Source organism: Rhea pennata, chromosome 2, assembly GCF_028389875.1.
Source record: "Rhea pennata isolate bPtePen1 chromosome 2, bPtePen1.pri, whole genome shotgun sequence".
Classification (NCBI taxonomy): Eukaryota; Metazoa; Chordata; class Aves; order Rheiformes; family Rheidae; genus Rhea; species Rhea pennata.
Genome location: NC_084664.1, coordinates 23,233,517 through 23,255,142, shown reverse-complemented (window position 1 = coordinate 23,255,142; position 21,626 = coordinate 23,233,517). Strand labels below are relative to the sequence as shown.

Below are 21,626 nucleotides of genomic sequence, written 5' to 3'. Positions count from 1 at the left end.
GCCACAGCGCCCAGCGTGGCTGTGGTTTCGTTCCAGGGGGTGAGGGCCCCCGCAGAGGGCTCGTGGTACCAGCAGCCGGCAGCGGGGCGCTGAGCGCCGGGCCGCGGTGCAAGGCCGCAGGCCGGGACGGCCCGCAGTGGAGACACCGCAGAGCGGGCGCAGGCGGCGGGCCGGGGCCGGGGCCGGGCCGGGCCCAGCGCACGCTCGGCCCGCAGGGCGCCAGGAGGCCGCGGGGGCGCCCTGGGCTCCGATGGCGGCGCCGCACTGGCACCCGCCCGCTCCCGCCCCCGGGGCTGGGCGCCGCGGCGGCGGGCGAGGCCCACCCCGAGCCGGGGGGAGCCGCGGGCGGCCGGCAGAGGGTCCTGCCGCGGGGTGAGCGAGCGGGCGGCGGCGGGAGCGCGGCCGAGGCCCCGAGGTTCCCTCGGAGCCCCGCGAGGCGCGGCGGCGGCGGCGGCGCCTGCTCGGGCTGCCAGGCCTCCCGCGGCCCGGAGCGGGGCGGCCCGGGAGCTGCGCCGCCGCCGGCGGCGGCCCCTGCCGCCCTGGGCCGCCGCTGCGGGGAGCGCCCGGGCCGGGAGACTCTCGCCGGAGTTGAGAGGCGCAGCTGCTCGCGGCCCTCCGCCGCCGGCCCGAGGCGGAGGGCGGGCGGGAGCCGGCGAGGAGCGGGGCCGGGGTGGGGGGGCCGTTGGCGGCCGGAGGGGGCTGCAGCTCGGCAGGGTGCCGCAGCGCAGCCGCAGCCCTGCTGGGAGCGGGCGCCGCGCTTGCAGCGGTGTCAGCGCCCAGACACCGGGCCGGACGCGCCGCGGGCGGCCGCTTCACGAAGCGCGGCGGCGGCGGCGGCGGCGGGCCCGCTTTCGCCTTCCCTGGCGCTAGCGCAGCGGGCCGCGGGCGAGCGCCCGCCCTGGGCCTGAGGCGCCCGCTTTGCCTGGTGCCGTGGCCGAGCGCCGCCCGGCAGCGCGCCGGTGCCCGCAGCCTCTTGGCAGCGGGTCTTGCGGTGAGCGTGGTCCTGAGATGACGAGCAGACATCAGGGAGGAACTCAGATGAGCCTGTTTTGGCCTGGCGTACATGAACTTAGTGATCTCTAAGAAAATTGCGTGCGTAATTTTTTTAAAGGATGTGTATTGTTGAGGATGTTGTCTTCTGTATGCTAGAGGCTTATGATAACTCTTGAATGAAACAAATTTTCAGCCAGAGATCACTTTCTTTGGGAAAATAATGCTTTACCTGTCTAGAATTGCCCTGTGTTTTATACTGGGTATGTTATTCCACACTCGCCGTTGTAATAGGTTCTGTAGTGTTTAAAGGTTGTTGCCTTCTTTCTGCTGGGGGCTGTGTTTCAGTGATGGGTGAAGTGATCCTTATAATAGGTAGTTTTGTATCGTTTTGTCAGGTACTTTGAGATTGTTATATGAAAGACTATGTAAGTGTCATTTATTATTATGAATGCCTCTCATGTTTGGGAATTTAATGGACATAATATTCTCCATCATGTCACTATCATCATGTTCATTTTTGTGGTTATAATCAAAGGTGGCAACAATGGCATTCAGATGCTTAATTACATTTCATATAGATGACCAGTGTTAACTTATTAAATTAGTGTATGGTAGAGCAGGAACAAGTGTTACTGCTTCCCTCTGTGGCTAGCAGGCCATCAGCTTGCTCCTCACATATCAAAATCAGTATATATTAAACCATATGGCACCAAAGAGTTCTAGATTTATTAAAGGATTGTTTCTCTGAACATTCCATGCATTTTACTTCTTATTTCATTTTGTATAGCTCTAAAATGTTTTTTCCATCTTACAAAGGTTAAAAAAAAGAACAAGGTTAATTTTTGTAATAGGCTGAAATGAAAAGTTTCTCTGATTTCATGAAAACAGAGGAAGACAGATTTTTCTACGCCTTGAACTAACCACCTGTCTGATAGCTAGAAGATCTAGATAGCTAAAAATCCATCTAGGAAGTGGGAAACTAAGGTTGAAGTCCCCAGTTTGATTCAGAGCAGAGACTCGAATTTAGGTCTTCTGTGTTTCTAAAGAATATCCAAGTTTGTTTTATTGGCTGTGTTGGAAAGAGGAAGAGAGTGTCCCCTCCCTTCATCCTTTTCTTAAAACTGATAGGGTAGGTTTTCGTGTAGGATCCTACTTTAGCAGATCATTATTTTCTAGTCACACATTAAAAAGCTTCTTCAGAATTTTCCAAATAGTAGCCATGTCATTGCTCTGGTATCAATCTGTATATAGGTACTAATCCAAGAAAGGCATCTATTCTAGCTGAGATGTGTGTCAGAAGTGCATTTATTTAACTGTTTATAAGGAGGAAAGGCCACCACCACATCATCTCGTATATGATAGTTATAAGCAAATAATGATTTTTGGGGAAAATCTCAGAAGCATGTGTAGAATAATTCTTCTCAAAGCTGTTCTCAAACTTTAGTCCTACAGGAGAGTCACAGTCACAAGGATCTTTTCTAAGGTAACTTTTGTGGAGGAGCAAGGACCAAAGAAAAGGTGACGTCTTACCTGCTGAGGCATTCTCTCTTTTCTTCTTTTGTTTTAGGGTCTCCTCTCCTATTAGAAGAATGAAAGAGTTGTTTCAACCCACAGCTGCCTTTGCCCTGTCTAGAATGTTTGTAGTGAGGACTAGGAAGTTAACACTTTCTTTGCCAAGTTTTATGTGCCTTCTGATACATGGGAACCTGAAAATGTCCTACTGGTCTTATTGCTAGAACTCTTGAGGACTGTAAAAACTTTATTGCAGAACTTGATTCTTTGCTGTTGAATTAAGACTGAGTAGCAAAGACTTTTTTACATCACAGAAAGTTAATAGTTTCCAGAACAAAGTACTGAGTTTGTTTTTTCTTGCAAAAATACTTAGTCATGCTGTGATATAAAAATACAGAACAGTTGCAGTTTCTGTGAAATACTTGGTAAGAAAGCAGAAGGATATGCAGGAAACCTGACCATCTTATCATCTTTTTAGTGTGTTACTTGCTTCTGCTGTTTCATTATTGCACCCATGCAAGGCTGAGAACTTAGTGCAAAGGAGTTGTACAAGCAAGAGGTCATTGACTGTGACCACTGACAAAGCATGTGGATTCTATAAAGATGGTCTCTGAGTTAAAAGATACTCTCCTAAGTTATGCCCATTAACTTTAAGATTTCGCTGGACTCACATTAACTTTCCTTATGTATACTAGTTTTTTGTTAGAACAGAAGTGGACCTTGAGAAAAGCACCTGGCTTCCACAGCCTGCCAGTGCCTGCCAGGCTTTTCTCAAGGTATTTTTTTTTTCAGTGGCTCTCCAGGTAGGTTAGAAACTTTGGAATACTGTTGCTTGCAATATTGGGAAACTGAATTTAGTTAATGTCCATCAAACTCCAACATTCAATGTTATTGTGGTTCTGTGAAAGTCCCTGCTTATCCCAAGAACCAGTCTTTGCTGACCAGTCCTCAGAGGATCAGTCACTGTTATGTTCCCCACAAACCTGACCTCAGAGTTCATTCACATGAATTTTTTAGTTAGTTGTTTCCAGTCTTGACCAGGAGGTAGTAATGAACATCACTCTTGCATTGCATAGATTTGTGTGGTGACCAGGATGATGTCTCGTCTGCCATCTTAGATCTTCATCCTTTCTATCTTCTGCATGTAAAGATTCATAGACTGATTTACTGTGATTCTTGGTGAAGTTGCTGCACAAATGAGTGATAATGTTCCATTCAGCATGCTTAGTAAATTATTTAAGCTTATGTGAAAATATTTAAGCATATGTGACCTTAAGTAGAAAGAAAATCAATTAAAGTCAATGAGAATAAGAGTAGAATTAGATTCACGCTTAAGTTTCAAATTTGAAATTTAGAAGGAGTGAAGACTGGATACTTGTTCCTGAAAAGCACAGAAGGTTTTCCCATATCAGGTTGTCCTAGCAAGAAAGGATATTGTGTGCTTGTAGTCTTGTACCCATTAGAAACAAATATGATTCTATTAAGGGCTAAGAACACAAATGCATGTAGCAGCATGCAGCACTCAGACCATATTTGCATATATTATTTTAAAGCATAATGTGGCCTAAAAACACTATGTGACCATGTAAAATATAATTAATGTAATGTTGGAGCCTAGAGGAGATTTTTTATCTGACCTTTTATCAGGAGTAATTTTGGAAGCTGCCCAAAACGTAAAATCCCCCGAAGTTCTTACAAAGGAGATGTTGATGAAGAAAATACTTCTCTCTGAGAAGGGCCTTAGTCAAATTATGAAATACCTCCTGCGTGACCTAGATCCTTAGGACACAAAGCCTTGTTTGGTGTTGGTACTCAAGGAAGTATTATTATGCTACCCTGATGCAATTTAACCAGGAGCTAGGTGAAATTAGCCAGCACTATACATCAAGTGTCCTTGGTCCCTTAGTACGCTTCTTCCCTAAGCCAGGGGGCCATGCTATGAAAAGGTGTCACAGTACTTGTTTCTTAAAATTAAGACTGTGAAGCTAGTGAAGAAAGAATACTCCACTTCTGATTAGGCCAGATTATTTAGCTCAGTACTTTTTTCTGAGTTAATTTGAAGTTCAAGAAATCATGATAATTTCAGAGTTCTGCTTTAGGAGAGGAAAAAGACCAGTGTCACTTCTGGTTGTTTAGTCTGGGGAGAATAATTATGACTTTAATGGGAGTAGTCTGCTTCACCTTCAGAAAAGTTCATGTGCCAACTGTGTAGAAGAGAGAGTAATTTGCCCAGAAACCAGAATTTCTTCCAGTCTTTCTAACCCATTTCCAAGTTCTGTTTCTTGGGCAAAATAACCCCAAATGCGATATGCTTTTATCAGGCATCTTGCATAACACAGAGACAGCTCTCGTGGTGCTGAGAGAGTACCAGTTTAGGAGTGTGGTGTCACACAGACTGTTGGACATCTTTGCAGCCTTTGACACAGAGGGAATTGCTAGGCTAAATGACTTAAATGAGCCTAAATCTGTCCCTCTGGAGCAGATACTGGTTCACTCCTGCTTGTGCTCTCAGCCAGTCAGCTGTGGGCTCTGCTCCAGTGCCCTCATAGTTGCTGTTACCTGATACGGTGCATGGACCAAAAGGCCACGCTAATTGAAACCCATGTATGAGGCTGGCTTCTAGGCATGTTTGGGCTGTAATCAGAGCTTGTGAACAAGCTTTTGAAGAAGATTAAGTAGACCTGGAAACTGGCTGATCTGTCAGAGAAGTTAGAAAACTTGCTTGTCAGGTGGCAAGAAGAAAGCTCCTTCCTTCCCATAAACCTCTACAGATTCAACAGAAGCATTTGGAGTGAGAAAAAGAAGTTATTAAAATCTTAGAGGAAAAAATCAGATACTTAAGCTATGCGCTCCAACCCAAAAGAATACAAGTAATACCACACTTCCAGCTTTTTCTATAGTTCGTGATTTTTTTCTTATAGCAAGAGCATCCTCCACTGTTTCTCTTTTTTTCTTTAATACTCAACAATGATTTTTTAAAGCACTTAAATACAGTGAAAATTAGTTTCAGTATCACAAAGATGTGATCCTTTTGCATTGGCTTGATTTTGGCATTTTACTTGAAGCCAATTTGAGACACATTTTTTAAATTCTTCTTGAAATATTCTGTACTTACCCTCTGTCTCTCCTCTTTTGTTGTCTTACTGACCTCTTTCTATCATCATAAAGTGTTCAAATGCAGGCGATGGTGACATAGCATAGACTAGATAATAGTAATTTACTACAGATGTGTCATATATTTCTAATTTGGGGCTTTTCCATGCTCTGTAGTGGTAGAATTGAACCCTGAAAGCATTCACCTCTAGTTGTAAATATATAGCAGACCTGTGCCATGTCACATTTCTTGGGTTTGTATGATTATGCAAGGAAAGACCCTTTTGTAATGCTTGTCATGCAGGCAGAGCAACCCTTATTGCTAAATGGCAGCTGAATTTAATTTTTTTCTAGATACAATAAATAGCTATTGAGCCATTCTTATTGCTTTGTTGTAAATTTTCTGTCACAGCAGTCTGAATGTAGTGTTGCTGTAATCCCCCATTGTAATGTAATCACAATAAAATGATTCCCCTGCAAGTCTAAAGAGAATCTGTGCTAGTACCATTAAAATGTGTTTACCAAATCAAAGCAAATGCATTAACATGTGGAAACTGTATTTACGCAATTATTATGTTTTAGCAATATGAGATTACTGTAGTAAGCAGCTAATCCAAATCTAGAGAGACTTTCCATTACAAGACCATTAAAATGATACAATGACTGAAGTGCAAGTTTCAGATGGGAAAAGTGGAGACACAAATCCTGTCATCAGTATTCAGGCAAACTCACTGGAGTTTTTACTAGTGTGGGGAATGCAGCTCCATGACCCTTTTGACAGCAAGTCTCTTTCCTCTTAATAGTACCTATAGTAAAAACATTTACTTTACCAGTATTTAACAATAGACTAACAGTGAGTCATATTTTGTGTGCCATATAATCAGTTGTTGTAAAGATTTGACCAGAGTTTATTACAGAAATGTTAGGATGTTGTTTCAAGGCTAAAGTATTTTTGAAAAATACTGATTTTGGTTATATATTAAAGGAATTTTCATTTGCTTGTGTTTGAATATGTAATTTTCAGGGACTCTCACTTAGTTATTTATGCAGCCCCTAGGACAGGGAGGTTTTGGTCTGGGGTGGATCACCTACCTTTTTGCTGCTGCGGTATAAGTTAATGATTTCCAAAAGCAAAATACTTACATTTGGCAGATAACAGCAGGCCTGTTTATCCTTATGATAGGAATATACCTCTCCTCCCCTCCTGAATTGGGTTAGGATTCAGGAAATACATTTCACATGTTTTGTGGAGGGCCATCTAAAATACGAGTGTCTTGTTCAAGACTGTTTCTTGACTCTACTTGTAATCCATGGAAAGAGGCAGGTATTTCTAGCATGTAACTTGTCCTGTCCTATTCCATGAAAAATAGACTGTATGAATTTCCTGTAGAGATGTTTTCTTCTGTTTTCTCTCTCTCTCCCTCTCTCTGAAAAAAAGTCTGTATGATTATCCAGGACATGACATCCACCGTTTTAAAAAGCTAAAATGAAGTGGTATGAATTAGGTCTCCTGTACATGAAAGAAGAAACTTGAGCTCAGAAGAAAGTTTGGTGTAAGGTGTGGAATGCAAGTAGTTAGTAAAGCACATGAATGTTGATTTCTGTAGTAACATTTATGTGCCTAAATTAAGCAGCACTTTTTACTCAATTTAAAAGCTCTTTGCAACTAAACTCTAGTTTAAGGATACTAATTAAATTATGGTATCATCAGCTGAATGTTATTAAAGATAGTATATCATTGTAGCATGATCATGGCATGCTATCTCTGTAAATGACAACAGAGGTGATATCAGGAAAGTGATTTTAAAAATAATTCTAATCAGAAGTTACTGGCTGTCTTTTTCATATTTTTAATTAAAATTAGTGGCATTCCAAAACTGTTAGTAAACAAGTAGTGACATTAATAGTAATCTTATTTTTCAGGAAGATTAAATTAGGCCTACTCTAAATGTTATTTGTTTCAGTTTTCATCTTTGTGGTACTTCTTATATTTGTAAAAGTACTTGGTCTAAATCAAAAGGTTTACAAGTATGTATTAGTTCTGTAACTATGCTATGGTATATAGTCTAAAATTCGACAGACTTTAGACCTTTCTCCCCCCTATTATAAATCAGAAGACAGCATCTTCGGGCTATAAGTAGATCCCTTCCTCCTCACAGCCATGGATTTTCATAGGGTTCAGACAAGATTGAAGCTATTCTAACTTAACTAGGTCAGAAAGGAATTAGCAGCAACAAGTGTGAAAAATCAACATTTTATTAAAATCATGATCTGAAAGTGAGCAGAAATTCTGATGCAGTTAAAATGGCTTTTGTTGAATAAGAGCACTATACAACTAAAAAAATAAAGTGGCAACTTGTTAAGTCTAATCAATAATCACTTAGTATTTCATTTTAATATAAGAAATATATACTTATATATATACTTATGTTTAAACACTTGTATATTTAATTATATGCCAAAATGGACTTGAAACGGTCAATGAACATGAAGGAAGAAAAGTGTCTCCCCAGTGCAGAATGTAAATATCATTCTTTATGCTGTCAGGGTTTTACTGAATACCAGAGCATAGATATTTATTGCAAAAATATAAAGGTAATGCAATTATCTTATCTCTTTGCTATGAATGTGAGAATGACTCAGATCATTCAACTTTCTCCAGAATTGTGGGTTGCTCTATAGAGTGCCAGCTTTATTCACTGAATTAATGACTAGGTTGGATAATTAAATTGAATTGCAGCCAGCAGCAGTTTCTGACTAAGACAGGTATTTTGCTTTTAATTATTTGCTCAAGAATAATATTTTCTGAAATCATGCACTTCTTGATTTATTTGGCAAAAAATAAATCATTATATTAAACAGCCAGGAGTCTGTCCTCCCAAAGTAATTATTCTTCAGCCTTCTCAAACAAGTCGACACACTAGTCTACAAATGAAAATCATAAAAGAACAGTCATTTCTCAGTGGGTTTTTCATACGTGTCTGCTTATACACAAGGCAAGCAAGCGTAGTCAGTCAGTCCTATCTCTTTCCTAAGGATGGCCAAGTTTTCATATTAAAATAACTGCAAGCACTGCAAACTCTTTACTAGGCAGTCAGTATCTCCCTTTTGCAGGTGCTGGGTTGCTATTCCTACCTTGGTACTCAGAGAGTGACTCTGGCTTGTGAATGGAGATGTCTCCAAAGAGATCGAGATGGACTTGTGCCCTTTGATATGTAGAGTTCAGTGCCCTTCAGATCTCGGTTTTTCTGTCATCCTAGTAGACTAACACTAACAGTTAAAAGAAAAATGTCCTCTGAGGGCTTCACCAGTAACAAGCCTGTGTTTATGATATTATTCACTGAAAGAGAGACAGAAATGGGAAAGGCCTCTCTCTTTAATCAATAATGCATGCTCTAGTTAGTCCTGTCCTCTGGACATGATTAAACATGTATTTTGTTTCATAACTGATGATTTTCATTGACTTGAGATTATAACTACATATCCTCAAGCCTTTGCAACTAGCATCAGGAAGATCTAACATGAACTGGGTAGTCAGCTATGTTTAATGTTAGTATAACACAAAAAAATAAAAAGACCCCTCCTCCCCAAGAGAATCCCTGAAAATCCTAATGGGGAGAGCTGCAACTAATTCTAACCTGTAGAGATTCATGCTATACTTGTACAAACCAGATGCTTTTGACATGAACCAATTCTAGGCAGTAGCCTCAAGGTATATCTTTGTCACCACTTGTTTGAAGTTTAGAAAAATAACATAGTTTAATTCAGGTTAAAGTGGAAGAAAAAGAATCTGTAGGCTGAGCCATATAAATGAAATGTTAGGCTAAGGTGTGTTCCTAACTGATAAAATGTTTGGCCAAGCTGACAGAAGTAACACTTTGGAACTAGATTGGAATTTCTGCTCTGCTATTTGGGGCCCAAACTCTCTTTTCAATTACTGTTGTCTGTCTTTGAAGAGTTTCATTGGGTTGTTGCTGGTTTACCAAATGTGGCTGGCAGGAGAACTGGAGCCCTGTTACAAACTTCAGAGGGTGATCGTTTCGTCCCTGCATTCCTCATGCAGAGGGGCAGACAAAGTGCCCAAACATAGACAAGTTCCTTGGCATCAAAAAGGAATAGGGAGTCTTGGAGGACACAGATAAATAAAATGAAAGTATCAGTAAGGAATATTCAGTCTTGGTGCCAAATATGTTCATCTGGTGGCTCAAGCTGACAAAATTTGACAGCTGCTGAAGAGCAAGGAATCCTAAATGAACATACAGTGGTTGTTGTTAAATAGAAAACATTTATCTTAATGTGATATTGACTCTAGCACAGTAAATGATGATGATTTCCCTTTACTGGAATGGGACATTTTTAAATTGATAAAGTACTGATAAAAGCTTACTTGGGTTAAATAAGTGCTTCGTTTTTCATATTAACTGCTGCGCTTGAAATAGCATCTGAAAACGTAGTGTCTGTTTGTATGTGTATGTAGGAGAGAGAGAAGGAAATTCATAGAAATTGTGTGAGAATTTACAGCTTTTCTCAAATATTTTTATTTTTATTTCCTTTTTTCTTCCTTACCAGACTCTTTTAGAATCTGATTTTTTTTTTCTTTTAAGATTGCTGAAGAAAAATGCCTTCCTTGGGAGGAAAAGTGCAGACTGTTTTGGGCCTTGTGGAACCAGATCAGCTTGGCTACACGTTGACTCATGAACACTTGACTATGAACTACAGCTGCTGCTACTTTCCCCCTGCACCAGGCCAAGAGCTTCTGTCTGAGGGGCCTCTTGAGATGAAGAACTTGTTTTGGATTAAGCAGAATCCCTATAGCCATAAAGAAAACCTTCTTTTGTATCAGGAAACCGATGCTGTAAGGGAGGAGCTGTTGCTTTTTAAAGCAGCGGGTGGTGGGACTATAGTGGAAAATACAACCACAGGAATTAGTCGGGATGTGAATACTTTGAAGAAACTTGCTGAAGAAACTGGAGTCCATATTATTGCTGGGGCTGGGTTTTATGTGGATTCCACTCATTCTTCTCATACACAGGCCATGACAGTGGAGCAGGTAGGTCTTGACTATATTTAAAAATCTCTCTTCTGTGATTTATCCCTGAATCATTCAAGGTTGGCGAGAAGTCCAAAGAAAATAAATTATATCTAAAAGTTCTGAACTTGAAAAACAGAGAACAGTAGCATTACTGCTTGTGTGTTATAGCTGGACCAGCACTATTTTTGTGTACTGGGATTGTATGTCAGCATTTCCGTTTCTTAAGCTCTGTTTTCTCTCAGGGATTTGTTATAAAGCAACAGTAAAAATAAAATAAAATTCTTCATGTGTAGGCATCTGGTACAACACCAATTACCCTGTTCTTTTTACAGTTTGTATATCCCTTCTGCCTCTTTTGTCTCTTTTTCTGGCTAATTGCTTCCCAATAAGATCACCCCAAATTCTTGTAAAAAGCATAAATAATTGTGATATTTACAGAACAGTTGTAAATCATCTTTCTTCTCAAGCTGCCTGTTACACCTCTCTTCTCTACCATTCTTCCAGGCTTTTCAGAGCAGAGGCTACATCCTGTTGTTTGTACAGTGCCTAAGACAATGTGTTGATAGTGACTATGGTCTCCAGATACTTCTATAATAATAAATATTCATTCACCTTTCATTAAGAGAAGGTGATGATAGGAGAAGAGGGAATGGAACTCTCCAAGGCAGGAGCCTGTGAGTGTGAGTGAACGGAGCTGAGAAAAAATAAAAAAAGGATCTGTCATAGATAACAAAGGAGTCAAATTCGTTGTAAAAATAAATGGTCAGAATGTCAGCAGACATAAAATGATACAGTTCTATCAGCCTCCCTGGATCCAATCTGTATGTAACAGTTCTACTTTTCCTATATATTCATGTATCACTTGGAATTTGATACAAACAGATTTCTTAGGGCAAACATTTCCCTACTGTATTTGATGGACTGCTCAAGACCCACAGACTGTCCAGTAGTCATCAGGTAGTCAATACTCACAAGACAGTTGTTGCCTCCAAAGGGTTCTGCCATGACTGATCTATGGTAGTAGGTGGTTCTTCATTTGCCATTGAATTTGACAGCATGATCTATTTTCTGATTAGGCAAAGATAATTTGAATATGTTGTTGCTGGCCTTAGCTACACAAGGAAAGTATTTAGCTGTTTAGACCCACTCTGTGGGTGTTAAGCCTGGGTCAGGATGCTGAGCTGTTTAGTGACACAAGATGTTGCTGCAGGAGAGATGGTCTGTAGGTTGCTATTAGGAGAGAAGTGAATTCTGTGTCTGGTGTCTTTAGGGATGCTTGGTAGACTGGTTATACATGAAGCAAAAGATGCCTTATCACAGCGTAAAGTACTGGTAAGAACCTCACCTACTGTAATATGTAGTAGCATTGACTGACTTCAGCATGTAAATTAAATACTTACCAGTACATTGTATGAACCTATTGGGGACACAAGGTAGAAGAAGGATACATCACAGATTTATTTCAAATTGTTATGGATTATTTTTTTGGTTTGCTGGATTTGCTTGCAAATCTTTCTGCCTGCTGTGTTCACTTTATTCTTCCTTAAAATTATGATTTCTTTAACATTTGGGGCGAAATACTTAGACTATCAGCAAGAGCATTTTATGTTTTCAATTCTGAATGCATTTGTTAAGACTTGGGGACTACTCTGGTAAAGAAAAACTACATATTTTATAATAAACTCATTTAATTAGGAGATTCTGATGTGTTGTTTGTCTATGAATGTTTTAAAAATAAGCTGACTTTGACCCTGTAAGTTTGTCAGTTATACTCTGTTTCTATAGTTCTGAAGTAATTGGAGCCCTTGTAGTTCTATGCTGGCATTCCCAAGAGCAGGATTTGCCTCAAACTTGTCTCTTCAGGATTTGTCATATGTAATCTTCACCAATTTTGATGCTTTCCTATCTGAATGACAAGGATTCCTTATTCTTGTTTAACAAGAAACTACCTTGAAGTGTTCTGGGAACCAGTTCCGGGGCTGGAGGCACAGGTTTTATGCTGAGCTAACCTTTTCTGTTTGGTTCTTTTCTTAAAGAAAATTTAGCCTCAACTTAAATCAGTATTCAAGTGATATATAGACCAGCTTTTCTCGCAAACCTGGGCAATTGTGTGAGTGGATACTGTTAACTGATTTGCATTTGTAGTTATTTTGGTCTTAGTTAATAGCTAGCATGGCATTAGTTGTTGGAAAACAGATTTAAGCTGTAGTGGTTTCATATACACAACTGTTAATTGCATGACTTCAGAAGGAACTCAGGAGTATAACTAGTGCAGCTTCCGTAGACTGGATCTGTTGCTATTTAACACAGATAGTATTAATACCCAAAAATCTTATTTTCCTGCTCATTAGCTTACAGGCGTTATTGTTGATGAGATACTCAGTGGAGCGGATGGGACTAACATCAAATGTGGTGTGGTGGGAGAAATTGGCTGCTCCTGGCCCTTGACTCCAAGCGAACACAGAGTGCTTCAGGCGACCGCGCATGCTCAGTCACAACTTGGGTGCCCCATTATAATCCATCCTGGCAGGAATAGTGATGCACCTTTCCAGATTATCCGCATTCTGCAGGAAGCTGGGGCTGATACTTCAAAAACAGTCATGTCTCACCTTGACAGGTAAGCAGACTATTCTGCACTTGTCTGTCAGTGCTGTCACAACTCAGTAAAATTTCAGGGAATTGCTCCGCAAACAGGTGGGTTTGTGTAGTGCTCTGGGATCATTATGTGAAGAATTGTCTTCAAGTTTACTGATTTGGAAAATACAAAACTGCTTGTACAGGGCTTGATCAGCTGCCAACAAAGTCAGCCTGGCTCAGCTTTTAGGTCCATATTTATAATGAGTTTTAAGAAGTTTAAATGTTCTCTTTGAGGTCTGGGTGTGAGATTTAGAGTAACTGTAACCACATTTTGAGAAATGGGGATTCCATGCTGATTTAAATGCCTTCAAAAATCACTGCATGCAAAATGTGTTGGACACTGTGCAGCTTGTACCAGACTGGATGGGAAGCTGCCGAGCAGCAGAAAACCAGGGCACCCTTAAGGGCCTGAAATCTCATGGATGCTAATGGAGAACTCATTGATTTTGCTGGATTCTGGATCAGAGCAGAAAACAGATCTTTACAGTTCTATTGATGGAAGAAATATTACTTAAAAAAAAAATAGTTGGATTTTGAGTAGTTCTTGTAGTTCTTGTCCTAGCCCAAAGGGCGAACTTTTAGTTTCCTCGAGAGCAAGAACCAGAAGCCCCACATCAGCCATGGAAAGGAATTGGTGCTCTTCTGTCTTTCCAATTTAGAAACACAACCTCTTTACCAAATGAGTTTTCTGTGACCTTATGTAGTTGATGATGAGTTGGAAAATGTCCAAACATTGATTAGTTCAGCTGGCTGCTGAATAATGGAGAGTAGCTGTGGTCATATGGCACACAGCAGTTGGATTGTTTGTGCCATTGTGTGTGTAATATAGGTATGAGCACTGTGCTCCAAATTTCTGATGATTATACATTCTATGAGCTTACAAATCAAGCCACAAGTGTTTTGGATTCTTATAGAGCTTAAGGTTTTACTTGGGCATTTTATAAGCACAAAATTTAGAGCCATGAAATTTTATTTATATTTGATAAATGACATGTGCTTTCTTTATGTATTTACCTGTATTTCATGTTGTATGGAACTATATTTTTCTCTCATTTTTTGAGAAAAACTGATGACCTGCATCTTTGTGTAGAAGAGGACTAAGCAAATCGCAGGTGTCAGCACTTACATAGCCATTTTGATACAACATAAATGTCCAGTATGTGTTTTGCCTGTGTACACTGTTGGGAATCATTGAATTCACTGCTTTATTGATGGAAAAATAAACAGTGTAAGCAGGAAAATAGTCAAGGCAGAGGTGCAGTTTCAGTGAACAGCTGCTGACAGACAATATGGTATTTCCTGGTACCACTTCTCTCATGACTTTCACACATTCCAGCTGGCACTTGCTATAACACAACTCCAACTGTTGTGAAGTTTGGCTTTGCAATGTGCATTTAAGGTTTTAAGTCTCTTCCAGTAGGAAGAATCTATGTGGGAGCACCCCAGTCCCTTAAATGTGAGATAATTTGTACATAGCTCCATGTTTCCTGCCTGCCTTGGACATAGACGCAATGACAGTTTTCAGGTGGAGTTATAGTCAAATGATAAAACTAAAATGTCAGCTACTGTGTTTTGCAGTTTAGCATCTTAGAACAAAAGATAGCAAGTTTCTATAGCAATTGTGTGGTGTACTTGAAGGCCAGGAAGCAAAAGCTAATGAATCTTGAGTTTGGTCATTTAAAAGGCATTAAGGATACAAAGGTATGTTCATAGAGATCAGCATTCATTCATTTCAGTAGCTATTTTTATACGACTGTTATGAAGGGCTGTTTGATAATGGTTTGGTGGCATCCCTGTGGTGAGTCATGGATCAGACCCAAACCACAGGATGCTTCTCTGTATCCCATCTCCTTTCCAGGGACACTTGTTGCCCAAACAAGTCAATAAGCACACAGGTGAGCATTCAGAGCTGAGGACTGCTGCCCTTGCCACATCAGTGTGGCTTACAAGGGGACTACTCAGTGGCTGATGAAATTAAGCTCTCCTGCTCTTTGCTAGGATAGAGTACCGAAAAGTGCAAGACTAACAGTTGTTTACCAAAAATAAAATAATCTGGCTGTGATTTTGAAATATATTAAAAAAAAAAAAAAAAAACTCATATTGCTACCTTCTCCCAGGTATTAGTGTTGTTGGTTACTGTCTCTGTGAACTGAGCAGGGCTGGATCTAAAATTACCCCTTCTCTTGTTCTGCACTGCCAACCCATTTGGTTTTCAAATGCTCGTTGTCTGTAAACTGTGACGGTTATTTTCAAGTAACATTTTTTTATTAATTGCAGCCTCTTGATAAGGGCAAGGTTGCCTGAACCGGGGCTCGCTCTCAACCCGGTTGATCCTGCTGTCACATCATAATATTGAAGTTGCGACATCAGCCATTTCCATGGCAACAGGCTGTGATGTAATGGAATAAGGCAGCATCACTTGTGACATCAGTATCCACAATAAGAATAACATAAAATTGCTTCTGTTTTGGTTAAACGTGCTGTCCTCATGTAAACTTGATCTTTCCCTATATGAGAAAGATTGCATTATGGTTACGAAGATGAATTTGCAGTGTATTATTTGAGTTTCTTTTTTTCATTCGGTTAGCTTATACTCTGGGTAAAAATGTTTCAAAGGAAAAAAGCAAATTATTTCAGAGAGCTGTTAGTTCAGTTGTCATTTTTTTCTGAATGACTGCTGGGTTTTAGGAGCTTTATTCCTTCCAGCATGTCACTTTTCAAATCTGATGCAAAACTCATGTCCCAAGTATTCACAGTGCTGTTACGCATTTTGGTAGGAATGTTTCCTGAAGGTGTTCTGGCTGGATTCCAGTGCCAACAATGATATATTGCAGTTCTAATGACAATCTGGAAGTATCGCTGTATATAATAGAAAATAAAGACAAAATTGTTTATTAAGTGTTTGATGGATGAAACAAGCCCTGGATGTAGCTATCTCCTGTATCACTTTTGGGAAAGTAAATCTGTCTTGTGTAAGTAATCCACTGTTTTTAAATAAAGGTCTTTCTGAATTAACCTCCTCCTTAAATGCCCTTCCTTGTTAGGTTGTCTGTTGAGAGGTTAAGTGAAATCAGAAGTAAGTAACTTCTCTCTTTCCATTTAAAGATGATTATAAGTGCACTCATTATATCACAGGAGACAGGTTGGTTTTGTTTTGTTTTTTGATGCATGAAATGCCAGATGAATGTGAGGAAGAGAACGCTGTGTATCAGTTTAATGTGCCAAACGAGTTCCGTTTTTCAAAAGGGTGAATTTACTCTTGGATAATTATTTCAATTCCTTGGAAGTAGGAAGTCCCCAAATACCTGTCCTCATGCTATGAGTTTTTTTTCCTTTTAAAATTATGACTTGGTATTATGTATATTCTGCAGGACTATATTTGATACAAAGAAACTTCTGGAATTTGCTGAACTTGGATGCTATTTAGAGTACGACCTATTTGGTACAGAATTTCTTCATTACCAATTCCACCCTGATATCGATATGCCAAGTGACAGTGAAAGAATTGCAAGGTATCTACTTCAATGTAGTTTAATTAATAACATTTCCACTGAAGTGCCTCACAGTGATTCTGCAGGCTATTCACATCATCATACTAAAATCATGGGGTTTTTTTTCTGCTGTTGTCTCTTGCTTAGAATAGCATGTATGATTTCTACTATCTGCAAAGAAGATGTAGAATTGTAGAATATAATTTGAGAAAAAGATCAAAAGCTATTTTAACTTAATTCTCTGCCCCAATTGCATGCTGATTTGGTTGAATTTTATCATTTACTGCATTTATAGACTATCATGCAACAAAAGGTTATTTTATTTTGTATGTTATTTTGTTTGAAACAGTTGTTGAAATCTGGTGCTGCTAGTACGCATCATCTAAGCCTATTTTATCTTCTCATGCATGTGCTGAATGAGCTGAACTCATTGGTTGGCTTGTGTGGATTTGGTCCTGTGTTTCTATCCTACAAAACAGTCTTCTGTTCTTCCAAGCACTTTATCATTTCTCCCCAGCTCTCCTTTTGCCCTTTCTTGCTTGTGAAGGATGAGATTCTGGTCTCTTCAGAGCTCTCATGCTTCTCACATTCACAACGTGAAAATACTGGCCCTACTGTCAGGATCTCTCTTCCCTGTTTCTCATCAGTCCATGCAGTCTCAGCTCAGTTGCATGACAAATCTGTTTTGCCGTACTAATACAACGTATTGCCAGAGAGATGCATTCCCTGCAGACACTGTCTGAAACAGGTATGGTCAGTAGGGAATGGACTTCTCCCTCCTTCCTCTCTGCCCTGAGCTGTGATCCTCCTTTGCTGTTTGTCCCCAGTATTCATGCAGTCAGGTGGCAGCTTTCTGAGGGGTGGGATGTCATCCCACCGACCAGAGTCAGAGACAGTTCTTCCCTTCTCTTTGATGAGATGGCTTTTGTGATCCCTGATTGCTAATGAAGTTACTTTCTAGTTTTCACTTGTATTTCAAACACTGTTTTTCTGTCCCTCTCTGCCAGGTTAGCTTCAAAATTTTGTTTTCAGGCTGTTCTCTTCTTAAGAAGGTGTTGTGGGTACTGTTGTGCTTACTGCCAAGTTTGGATGCTGCTTTCACACTAGAAATCTTTTCTCACTCTTAACTGAGCTCTCAGTCTTGCACTCAGTATTTCAAACTGTTGTAATGAATCTGCAGCTTTCACATTTTAAATTGCTAACATTGCTTTTTGGAATAGTTCACCACCCCTCTGCTGTTCCACGGTAGTGTGCAGCGTGTGCAGAAGCACTGGGAGGAAAATACGTGGAAGAATAGACTGAGCCTTGGTTAACAAGTGCTTGTTCAACCATGGCAGAGTTTTGTTCCATCCATAATATCCCCCCAGCTGCAGATGTCTCTCCTTAAGCTGTCTGGTACCAGGGTGCGTATTGCAGCAACCTGTTTATAGGAAGAAAATACTAAAAGTTTGTCCTCTCTGTTTGATGTGAATATGTGCCTTTGGTTTAGAAATACCTTTAAATGGATTTTGATGTATCCACATTGGATATATGATGACAATGTCAATCTCCTTGGGACTTCCTGATCAAACGGCACCAGAGTGGTAGAAATCAAATCGACCCTTTGAATTTGTCTATGAAAATGCTAAATGAGGAAAACATGCTCAGTCTTGTCTAAAGTATTCAAAACTTAAATAAATTTCTATAGTCATACACATCTATTCAAATGCAGTTCAACTGTCTGTGTATTTATGGATTTGTGTAGTGAATTTTGCTAGGAAAGCTTTTCTTGGAATCAGAAACAGGTACTAACTAAAACTAGAGACATGAACAAGAACAAGAAAGAAATACGTAATGTATGCCTTCCAAAACCACAAAATGAGTACAAACCCAAAGGAGACTATTCTAAGACAGCACTGTGTTCTTATTCTCTGTTTTACGTGTGGTCTGTCTGTATCCAAGGCTGTAGAAGACGACACTTGTGATGTTGTAATTCTACAGTATATATAGTATGTTGCACCATACGACACTATTTGTAGTATTTTTATGAAAGGTACTCATTTTTTGCCAAGTTCTGTCTTACTTGCCATCTTCCTTCTGACCATATTGATTTGACCCTACTACGTGTATCTCTTCATAACTAATTATAATCAGAACAGACAGTAAGAGCTTTCAGATAGAATGTGATTACTTACAAGACTAATATTTGCTTTGTTGCTGATAAAAGCACAGTCAAGAAAGTAAAAATTCGAATTTGAGAGTGCTGGAAAGTAATGGAATTGGGTGGCTTAGTGAGGAAGAACACTCCAGGTTTGTCATATTCGTCTCTGGTATGTAATGCTTGCAACCTACTGCCAATGCAATTAAAAAACCTGAAACTCAGTGGAATACTTAGCCGTTTTACAATACAGAAGTTTATATGCCTACAGAGTAAATTCTCAAAAACAAGCTCAGCAAGGGTTAAGCTTACCAGAGTGAAATGTGGAACAGAAGGACTGGCACAAGCCTTTGTAGCAGGCTTGGTTATCACAGGAAAAGGGAATGACCCGGAGGATTCCAGTTTTCTCTGCGCTCACTTGCTGTCATTTTGCCAAATCTGTTCTGCTGGGCTGCTCTATTAATTCCTCTTATTTGCTGGCATATGCTAGCCCTGTACAAAGGCTATCTTGCTCATCTTCTTCAATGATTATCTTTGAAACACATTTGGATGTTACTGTCTGTATGGAACATGATCCTGACAACATAAAAACTATATTAACCTGGTTATTCTAAGTGGGAGTTAACTAAAGATGTGAAAGCATTTGCATAACTGAGCCAGACTTCCCAAAGCCGCTGTAACAGAGGCTGATCCTTAACAGTTGTAATGGGGCTAGCATGGTAACAGCAGCAAGGACTAACCCCAGGAATCAAGCGTGCTGAAAAGGAGCTTATGTAGGAAATTGTTGCATACTCCTGTATTAACAGGCTGCGCCTCATGCTTGCTGATGTGAAGTTCCTGAATTTCTCCATGGAGTTAATGGGATTGGGAACACAGTGTGCCAAGTGGAGGGAGAGTTTTCCTTGCCTGCTTTGAAGTGTGTGGTGGTACACTTCTTTCAGGGGTGGTTTTTTCACTCTATAAAATAAGTGCTTTAATTTTGATTCAATATAAGAAGTCTTCCGTGTTAACTGAAAATAATTAGTTTTACTTATAATACAGTCTAGCAGTACAGTAATGTAAAAAGGTTAAATATGGATTGTTTTGGTGTTGTTGCAGAGTGAGAACCTTTCACTGACAGGTATACTTTTCACATTTGCAGGATTCGGCTGCTGATCGATGAAGGCTATGAAGACAGAATTGTGATTGCTCATGATGTGCACACTAAGAATAGGTTGATGAAATATGGTGGTCATGGATATTCACATATCCTTAAAAATATAGTTCCTAAAATGCTAATTAGAGGCATATCCCAAAGTAAAATTGATAAAATACTTCTAGAAAATCCAAAGCGGTGGTTGACTTTTAAGTAGGGATAATGAATAAATATTCCTATTTTTAGTGAAGTTTTACAGAATTCAGATTTGTTTAGAAGAACAGTCATTTTAAAATTTGGTTCTTTTGAAATAAACTGTAAGGTATTAATAAGATACCAACAAACTGATCATGATTTCTCTTTTTAATTAGCACAACAAAATTATGTATTCTGTCTACATTTTCTCCCTTTTAAAAATCTGTTCATGAATGATTTACTGGATATGAGCCCACCTGCAAAGTCTTTTCAATTGAATTATTAAAATGTTTACAGAGAGTAATCTAATTCTGTTGCTATGTATTATCCAAAAATATTTTTGAAGATGTATCATATGTGCTTCTTTGGAGGAAATTTAGTGTTTTCAATTAAATTCTCCCTCTTCTGGGGAAGATTTTAATCCTTGTAATACCACGAATCTGTTAATTATGTTCATATCCTTTTTAGTAATGCTTGATAAAAGGAACGGCACTTTTAAATATCTTCTAAAGACAAAAGAAATTTCAAACAATTCTAAAAATACAGTTTCTTTTTAATCTAATAATTTACTTATTTTTGAACAAAAATGTAAAAAAATACATGGAAAATATATTTTTGAATAAAGCAATTTGTAGACCTCTTAAACTGTGTGCAGTATTGTTATAGATGGCTTTTGTTAATCACATCAAATTTTTTATATTGAACTCTTGGAAGTTTGCAATAGTGATGTGAAATTTCATGAAGGATAGCTGGTTTTTATAAGGATGCAACACCAAAAGTCAAAATATATTACATAATACAGTTTAATGAGTTGCTATAGTTATAACAAAGGTTGTGATATAAGTCTGTACAAATCAGAGTATCAAGATATGATAAAAAGGAAGAAATGTTTGCCTTATATGTGTTTTTCACATAAAGTTCGTTCTTTCCTCTTGTCTAACATCAACCAGGGCAAGTGATTTATCCAAATAAAAGGTCTTACGCACTAGCAATGGTAGTCTGATTTCAAAAGCTTCTTCAAATTTGACCTTACATGTCTTGTAATAATGAGCTTTTCCAATAAATACCTTAGTAAATATGCATTGCTAGTTGTAAATGATCTCTAGCGTGAAGCATTACTGTTTGATACTACACAGATGATCTCTAGCTACACTGCTGTGAGTGTGCTAACCAGTAAAAGCAATTATGGAGTGCATAGACATGAAGTCCGTTACACATCTGTTCTTAAAATACATTACGTAATAGAAAAAAACAGGAGTAGCCACTACAGTGTATGGGTATAGGTTGGCACTTCGACATAGAGTAAAAGCGTAACCAGTCCGATGACATAGTACACAAGCAATTGAAAGCACAATGTCCCTTTATAAAACTGAGATGAGCTAGACTAGTTATCCTCTTAGT

The 21,626-nt window shown here is 39.5% G+C and overlaps 1 protein-coding gene across 2 annotated transcripts; it reads left to right on the top strand.

Moving 5' to 3' along the window:
* Positions 1–289: 289 nt before the first annotated feature.
* On the top strand, positions 290–20,742 carry PTER (phosphotriesterase related). Of its 2 annotated transcripts, XM_062567724.1 has the most exons (5): positions 290–372; positions 10,203–10,648; positions 12,982–13,247; positions 16,639–16,779; positions 20,037–20,742. In XM_062567724.1, the coding sequence occupies exons 2-5, from the start codon at positions 10,217–10,219 to the stop codon at positions 20,245–20,247; spliced, it is 1,050 nt and encodes a 349-aa protein (XP_062423708.1). In that variant the 5' UTR covers positions 290–372; positions 10,203–10,216; the 3' UTR covers positions 20,248–20,742. The 2 variants fall into 2 exon arrangements, with proteins under 2 accessions (XP_062423708.1, XP_062423709.1); XM_062567725.1 differs by lacking the exon at positions 16,639–16,779.
* The last annotated feature ends 884 nt before the right edge of the window (positions 20,743–21,626 follow it).